This window comes from Dreissena polymorpha, chromosome 1 (assembly GCF_020536995.1).
Source record: "Dreissena polymorpha isolate Duluth1 chromosome 1, UMN_Dpol_1.0, whole genome shotgun sequence".
Classification (NCBI taxonomy): domain Eukaryota; kingdom Metazoa; phylum Mollusca; class Bivalvia; order Myida; family Dreissenidae; genus Dreissena; species Dreissena polymorpha.
Genome location: NC_068355.1, coordinates 148,115,970 through 148,125,484, shown reverse-complemented (window position 1 = coordinate 148,125,484; position 9,515 = coordinate 148,115,970). Strand labels below are relative to the sequence as shown.

General features: G+C 36.3%; 1 protein-coding gene across 1 annotated transcript in view; it reads right to left on the bottom strand.

Annotated features, from left to right (window-relative positions):
- The window catches only part of LOC127857201 (uncharacterized protein DDB_G0271670-like), a 2,040-nt gene extending 1,357 nt beyond the window's left edge, over window positions 1-683 (bottom strand). The window contains exon 1 of the mRNA XM_052393645.1: window positions 633-683. Within this exon, the coding sequence (XP_052249605.1) occupies window positions 633-683 (51 nt within the window). The remainder of the gene's footprint in view (window positions 1-632) is intronic.
- Between the last annotated feature and the right edge of the window lie 8,832 nt (window positions 684-9,515).

The following is a 9,515-nucleotide window of genomic DNA, read 5'->3' as shown; positions in this document are numbered from 1 at the left end:
TACTACTACTACTACTACTACTACTACTTCTACTACTACTACTACTACTACTACTACTACTACTACTACTACTACTACTACTACTACTACTACTACTACTACTACAACTACTACTACTACTACTACTACTACTACTACTACTACTACACGACTGCTACTACTAACGACTACTACTATGACTACTACTACTACTACTACTACTACTACTACTACTACTACTACTACTACTACTACTACTACTACTACTACTACGATACTTCTAATACTACTACTACTACTACAACTACTGCTACTACTACTACTACTACTACTACTACTACTACTTCTACATCCTCTACTACAATGGCAATAATAATAATTATATATTGTATCAGTCAAACTATTTCCCTTAGTATAGAGGATAATATTTGGAACGTTTGACATTGCAATTACGGCCTCGGGGCAGTAGCTGAAAATATCGCCCCATATAGGCATATAAACACTTCATTGATCGTTCTGTAGTGGAGCAAAGCAATTGTGTCATGGAATAATAACCTCAAACACAAAAATGACAAAGAGTAAGAGTTGAAAATATGTATCAAGTGTAATAAATTCATTATCATAACCATCTAATCACATTAAAGTAAACCTACCACATCTATCTCCAGAGTATCCATCGATGCAGCCTGCAGCACATGAGCCATTATCAGAACATCTGCTGCCAGAGGCGACTGGAGCGCAAGTCACTTGACAAGTAACATTGCACTGTTTACCACCGTATCCAAGCTTGCAGCCGTTTATACACATACCATCGCTGGAACATGTACTTCGATTTGATACAAGTGCACAAATTGTCGGACACATTATATCACACGCTGGTCCGTAGAACTGCCCAGAACACCCATTGATGCATTTATGATCGTTTGAACACCTGCTGCCATTGGATACAGGTGCGCAATTTGTTGGACACGTTGTGTCACATTTATCGCCATAATATCCCAATGTACATGAATAGCAGAAGCCAGTTTGATTACATTTATTGTTCAAACAGTGTTGTGGGCATTGTTGCTCACATTGGTCTCCATAATATCCATCGTAGCAATCGACACAATAGCCAGTTTGCTCATAGCAACCTGTCGCACATTTCTTTGAACAGGACATTTCACATGTTGATCCGTAATAACCAGCGACACAACTCATACACACGTTCCCACCAGTGCAATTGTTACAATGGACAGAGCATTGTGCATTGTTTATACACTCACCACTATATATATCACAAGATCCATCACTGCACTTGGAATTACATGGCTGTTGACATGTCGTTGTATATTTTCCAACTGGACACGCAGTACACAAACTCCAATCGGTACATTTAGCACAATATCGATTGCACACTCTAGAGCAATATGCACTAAAAAACCCGTCCTTGCAATGACATTCAGCAGTGTCAAAATTACATGTACCGTTTAAGCACCCAGTTCCACACATGTTCATACATGACTGACCCCAAAAGCCTTGCATACAAGACTGACACTCAAAACGAGTGCATGTCATGCAGTTAGATTTAGGACAGTTCACACACGTATGCTCGTCAAGAAAGTAACCCTCGCTGCAGGTAAAACACGTATCGCCTGTGCAAGTTTTACATCCGACAGCGCACGCATCGACTGTTATAAAGTTATAATAATAATTAAGTCTAATGTATACAAACATAAATGGTGGATGTTGATGTAAATGCAAATAGTTGTTATAAACACACAGCCACTGTCATTACCATCACATCGGCGGCAGCAGTAGCATCAATAATAACGAAAACTTAAATGAGGGATACATCATGAGTATAAGTTTGAATAGGTATGACCGGAAGTACTGCTCGACGGTTTAATCCAGTGGCCTGTAGTTCGAACTAGAGTTGGAAATATGGTTTTATCCTTCTTTATTTCCTGCTAAAAAATTTATGCCATTGTTAGTTTTTTTCAACTTGTTATACAAAAAGAAAACATCAATAAAGCAAGACATCGTCCCAATAATGACGAATATTACCCTCGACACCGGGTGTAGAATTACGGAGCAAGTTGTAACAATAAACGTTTGATCTCTGGGTCGGGACTGGTTTTCTCCGTAAATTGCATTGCTTTTAGTTTGGATATAGTAAAAATACAATTTTACGTAACAAATATTACACAATTGAGCCTTGTGATTTCTGATGAAATTTTTTAAAGTTGTTTTGCTGAAAAGTCCATACAATCTTGTTGAACCCCTATGCGTAGCCAGTTTAAGCACCAGTGGCATACTATGATGAAAGTTAGTACAGGACTTTTTACATATCAAATAAGACCCATATGGACATTTAAGTTTCAGATATGCATATGTTGACGAACGAAAGGGCCGTCGGACATACATACAGACGTCCTTGGTGATTCATGCATACCCCCCCCCCCCCTTTACTTCGTATCGGGTATTCCAAGATAACATCCTACCTTTCAATACGAAGATTCCATAAAAAACTGCGACGAGAGCATCCACTTTTGCCATGTTTCAGTACGTTTATATATTCACTCAAATACAACACTTGAAGCACAATTTTAAATGTTTAAACCTTGAAGTTATGGAACGTCATTAAATGCTCTTATGCGGATCTTCATACAATTAACTAACATTAAGAATAGTTAAACGCATGTGGGGTATTGAAAAATCTGCCTCTCAGATTATATCAAATGGCTGTAATGTATTCAGAATCATTCAGCCGTGAATCGGGAAGTTAAATTTGCGTACGTTTAAAGGGACACTAGATGTCAGAAATAAATTTGCGAAATAAAACTATATATCTTTAGAATTATCTGGCGTATTTGTTAGTTATAAAAATAATGATTGAATAAAATGGTGTACTACATCAGTTCAGCATTGATTCATATTCTACCGCATAACACTAACTATGATTTAGTGGCATTTGTATGTATACATGTAAACATGATTATGAATCGATGAATGTACATGCACCGTTTGCAAACATTGTATACGCTTATACTCAAGACCATCGTGATATGTACAGGAAAGCGAAAATAGATATAAACATTTGAAATCTCTGCCGGATTTTGTTTATATATTAAGTCATACTGAATGTGTCTACATATACATGATAAGAACTCAAGGTCGAGCAATATGTAAACAACGAGTCATACAGAATGGAGTTGTTTACCGCCAAACAGAAAGGGTACTGTGACGAACTAGTTTCAATTTCGAACACGAAGTGTAAGTAACAATTACAGTGAGATTAGAGATTTTGTTCCGGGATTAATCTCTTAATAATCCCTTAAAAATAACCCTCATTCAGCCGATTTTTAGGGATTAATCCGTGTTCACCCCGTTTTCACCGAATTCATCTCTATTAGGGATTAATCGCGATGAATTAAGCTCTCTAAGGGATGAATTCATCGCTAGAGATGAATTAATCCCTACTAGAGATGAATTCAGCACAAGATGAATTCAACTCTACAAGGGATTAATTAATCTCTACGCTTACGCTGTCAATGTCAGCGGTGAATAGAGATGAAAAGGCGGAGTTAATCAATGCCGCAAACGAGTAGGCGGGGCGTGGACATATTTTTTTAGATGAGGATTTAATTTTGTCGGTTTTATGCATAATACAATTTATTAATGGTCTACCAGTGCACATTAAGGTCTCGTTGAACATCGTGCACTGGTCTATTTGGATCTAACTTCTTTCTTTGACCAACACCCGGGCAGCCGGGGTAAATTTGACCTACTTTGGCTCAAACTTTAATATTTTGCCCTGAAAAGGCACATACTATAGTCATGAAAACTCAGACCTTTAAACAAACTTTGAATTACAAACACACACGCATACTACAATTTATAATATTATGATGCATGCAGCATAGTGTTACAAAGCCTAAAACAACGCGCGTCATTTGTAAACTCGACAAAGATTTTTTTTAGTATTAACACCTAGGATCAGAAAACGAAACTGTGTGTTGAACATGAAAGTTAGCGTCGAAAATATTTATACGTTGTAATAATACTAGCTTAAGGTACACATTCGTTATTAAATAATAAAAAGTATATAATAACTATAATTGTGCAAAGCATTTTGAAAACACTTTTTATAAAGTTACGTATGTAGAACCAATCGTGATTGTAAATACACGCTTGAAAAGCTTTCGGATTGATACGTCTTTAACAACAAAATCTCTCATAAACAACGTACCGCAAGTATTTTTGTAAAGACTTCTTATGTTCCTGTTCGATCAGTAGAGCGGTTCACGTTTTGTTAAAGAAACATAATCAAAATGTAAACGTGTACATTTATGTCAGTGGCGAATTATCATAAATTGAAAAATTACATCAGTCAACTTATACTTTCATTTCTTCAGTAAGTTTCTTACATTTCAACCCGAGATCTTTACTTCGATAGTTAGCATCAGTGTTTGGGGGCGGACCGGGTCATATATTTGATATAATTGACGGAGCAGACACGCATTCCAGTTTGGTTTAAGATTTGTTGATGTAAAAATCTTGAAGTAAGTTAAGGCCTTGGTTAGTTCTGCGGAAGTGGGGTCCTGGTGTTTTGGTCAGAAGCGGTCACATCTGTTACACTGTTCTTACAGCTTTTACTTTTTTCCGACCTATGATCGTTCATGTTGCAAAACCTATTTCAATGCCAATTCAATATTCAAACAAGAATACATGAATTTTATGAACCCAGCGATTTTAATTTCAGATAACATTATATTTTAACAGTATTGATCGAAGATTTGGTTTTGGTTTATTATACTGGTGTTCGTACATTAAAAGAAATTCCAAATGTATACATCCAAACATATTGAAAATATCGATGCAAATATTTGCAGAGAAGGCGTTTTGTATGACTTAATTTCGTTTGTCCATTAGACTGTGCTCTTATTTTTAACTTTGGGTCATATATTTACAACCGCGATTATTGGATTTTCGTTTAAAGGAAGTCTCTTTTAAACACAAACCCAGTTTAAGCGGAAAGCGACTCACCTGTTTAGCCTGTGCGACCTGCACAGGCTATTCAGGGACAACACTCTACACACATGCATTAGGCCCCGTTTTCCAGAACTTGGTTCATATATGCTTGATTGGACGCAATACATTATGGTTATTGAGCTATATCGTATAATCAGTATGTTTTTATTATAAGTATCTAGTGTAAATATTAATTACTGTACATGCTTTCCTTAAGAAACAATGCCAGCTTCATCACCAGGAAACTCTGTCACGATGTCGAGTGATGATGCATAATTTATTTGCTCGAATATTACATAAAATTACGCATACTGTATAATTTGCAATCATAATCCGAATAAAGTTATATTTTTTATATTGTAACACCTTTAATCGCTTAATGATAATTTAACACCATATAAATGCAGTAGTTCTGTCCTTCACAATTTTCGTCAGACTTTTTTTCTTGCTTTTTGTTATCAAACTCTTCAATGTTCAGCAGCAAATTATATGTCATTATTTTAATAAAGTTACATCAAAGCGATACGCGTTCACGACTTTATTCAAGTTTTGATATTTAAGCCATTTCGAAAACCCGCCTTGTTGAAATGTCGATCTGCACGTACACCATAAAAGCACAAGGTCATTGTAACTGGCCGATTTGTGTTTGGCTCACGCGTAGAAGGTCTCCTTCTAGTACGTTTTATACAAATATGATAAATATGCATCAATAGAATTAATTTGAACGAGTAATGTCCTCGGGGGCTGAAACGTTGCCTTTCTAAATGACCAGCAATAACAAATGCGACCTGTGTAGCTACCTTAATGAGACCATGAACCCTTGCGTGAACAAGTTGAGGACAATGTACACCCTTTCCAGAAAGCGCTATTGCACAGGCTTGTCTGGAGCAACGCTATGTGCATACGGCATAAGCACAACTCTCGCTTCACGCGACGCAAATGTTCAAAGGGTCGGCTCGTTAAGTTGAAAGCGGCGGGTTACAATTCTGTGGATCGCGGGTTTGATTTCCGACCCGCCATATTATGTGTGCATGGATTTGCCATTTAATCCTGTCTAATCCTTTCGCCGTTCAGAAGTTTAAAAAAGGTCACCGAACAGGTATCCGCATTCCTGAGGTGTACCACAACTTTTGTCAAAGTCTATGCTAACTTGCCGAATACAAACAAGTATAGTGCGAGCAACTTAAAATAGGTCGTCGTTGTTAAAAAGTCACGTTCTTTCGTCAAAGAAACCCGTTGTTTAATATTGAAACAAACATGTTGATAAAAAAAAACATGAAAACTAAAAAATTCTTGTACACAAATTTACATATTATCTTATAAAATTGTTTTATAAGGCTAATTTTGCAAACCTATTTCAACGTTTTTAAACTATTCGCTCAGTAGTACTTTATTTTAACGACTTATTGTTGGCGCCGTCCGCTCAAAGGTCTGCTTAAGGTTTTTGTGCAAAATCTGATATTTATGACACTTCAAGCAAAACTGAACTTTCACACAATATCATGGTTCATTTTAATCTAACAAGGCCCATGCATCCGACCTTTAACTAAGCGAAAGTGGAATTTTCTTAAGTAGGTGTAATTTATGAACGGTTAAACTATCAGGTGCGTTTTGAAGAAATGTTATCAATTCTTACTGTTAACTCAATAACTGAAAGCGCGCGTAAGTTATATGACATACTATTCTGTTTCCCTCAATTAATTAACCCATTTATGCCTAGCGTCTAGAAAAATAGGCGTTGGCAAACAGCGTAGACACAGATGAGACGCCGCATGATGCGCTGTTTGCTTAAAGGAATTTCTGTAAGAATTATTCTAAATATAGAAATAAATATACTAGACATCCCTAATTTTGAAATTAAATTGATCCAATTGAGAAGTATGGGAAAGGCACAAATGGGTTAATTGCACCTACTTTATATTAAGAAACAATTCCGGTATTTTAATTCCAAGCTTATAGTAAATCTATAGAATGCATTTGAATTTCGGAAAGCTTATACATTTTCAGACGAACAGAGGCATGGACATTTTACTGCATCGCATTAAAGAAATTATAGTATTGCCACATGCTTAGGGGTTTTTTTTTGTGTGTGGAGAAATGTGTACAAATATGCATACATTTTGCGATATATTTGCTATTTAACATATTCCTTTTGTCATTTCATGATTGAACACATACACTATCGAATTGTTAAAACGGCTGTGTGTGACCATTCCTTACAAGCAGCACGTGTTGAATGAAGGAGAAAAGTTGTTAATTATAGTTAATTATAAAGAAAGATATTCAATAAATATATGGACTTTGCCGAATCTGATATCATTTGTATGCTCCCGGTAGGATGGCATATAGCAGTTGAACTGTCCGTCAGTATGTCAGTCCGTCCGTCCGAAAACTTTAATGCCCATAACTTTTTCAATATTCAACATAGCAACTTGATATTTGGCATGCATGTGCATCTCATGGAGCTGCACATTTTGAGTGGTGAAAGGTGAAGGTCAAGGTCATCCTTCAAGGTCAAATGTGAAATATATGGTGTCTGTCCGTCCGTCCGAAAACTTTAAAATTGGCCATAACTTGTTCAATATTGAAGGTAGCAACTTGATATTTGGCATGCATGTGTATCTCATGGAGCTGAACAATTTGAGTGGTAAAAAGTGAAGGTCAAGGTCATCCTTCACGGTCAAATGTCAAATATATGGCGTCTGTCCGTCTGAAAACTTTAACATTGGCCATAACTTTTTCAATATTGAAGATAGCAACTTAGCAACTTGATACTTGGCATGCATGTGCATCTCACGGAGCTGCACATTTTGAGTGGTAAAAGGTGAAGATCAAGGTCATCCTTCAAGGTCAAATGTCAAATATATGACGTCTGTCCGTCCGAAAACTTTAAAATTGGCCATACTTGTTCAATATTGAAGATAGCAACTTGATATTTGGCATACATGTGTATCTCATGAAGCTGAACATTTTGAGTGGTAAAAGGTAAAAGTGAAGGTCATCCTTCAAGGTAAAATGTCAAATATATGGCGTCTGTCCGTCCGAAAACTTTAACATTGGTCATAACATTTTCAATATTGAAGATAGCAGCTAAATATTTTGCATGCATGTGCATCTCATGGAGCTCCACATTTTGAGTGGTGAAAAGTGAAGGTCAAGGTCATCCTTCAAGATCAAGGTCAAAGGTCAAATTTTGCAATATTGAAGATAGCAACTCGATATTTGGCATGCATGCGTATCTCATGGAGCTGCACATTTTGAAAGGTGAAATGTTAAGGTCAAGGTTATCCTTCAAGGTCAACGGTCAAATATATGGCTTCAAAGCTGCGCAGTAGGGGGCATTGTGTTTCACGAACACAGCTCTTGTTCTATATTAGCGCAAAATATACAAAATAAGTTTATTACATACATTGTATAGCATATATAAACCAATTAATATAGCTAAGAATAGACTTGTATTATTAATGATTTTACTTCCGTCGTATCAGTGAGAGAGTTAGTATTACATATATTTAAATTAGAAAGCAAACTTTTCATCAAGAATCTCAAGGGACATGATAAAATTAGCTTGACATTTATAAAAACTGATTTGCTGCATGTTTAAATGAAGCTGCACAGATGAGCTACCACGAACCGCGTTTATAAGGATATTTAGTAAAAACATCCTAATATATTTGCCGTGCTCTGTTGGGCCGAGCTTTTATGTCATTTTCTGTTTAAATGTGTCGTGTTCTCTGAGAAAACGGGGCAGTCCGCACAGGCTTATCAGGGACGACACTTTTCGCTTAAACTAGACTTTCGGTAAAAAAGAACTTCCTTTAAACAAAAAGGACTTCCTTTAAACAAAAAATACCATTATGTGTCGTCCCTGATTAGCTTGTGCGGACTGCATAGGCTAATCTGTGACGACACTTTACGCACATGCATTTTGCCCAATATACACAGAACAAGACACAAATAAAGTATCTGTTTAGGTGGAAAGTGTCGTCACACTTTTCGCACATGTATTAAACCCCGTTTTCACAGAGCACGGCTCATATGTTTTCCTTTACCCGTATGTCAAGGCATATTTTAAAAGTGAACCGTTAATGAATAAAACATAAATATTAATTTTTTATTCATTAACGGTTCACTTAATATAAGAGGAATTTACATTCTATCTGAAATATCTTAAGTATTACTTGTTTGATCACTCCTTTGTGTACCTTAGCATGCTATCAAATTTTAAGTACTTGTTTTGACGCATACTTTAAATTCAAGTATTTGTTTTGGCGCAATTTTACATTTTTCCCCATATCAACGCTTAAAACAACTAACCTTTTTAATTTAATGCGATTTCGCCATTAGTTATTCAATGTTAATAAATCGTCTATTATGGCTTTCGTTCGGATATCTTCGTAAAAGCACGTACAGTGATGACACGAACTTGAGGAACAAAAGCTGACACGCTTATCAGAATCGAACATATCACTACCGTGATGCTATACATGTATATCAAGCTTCAAGCTTGTTGATCTAATCAG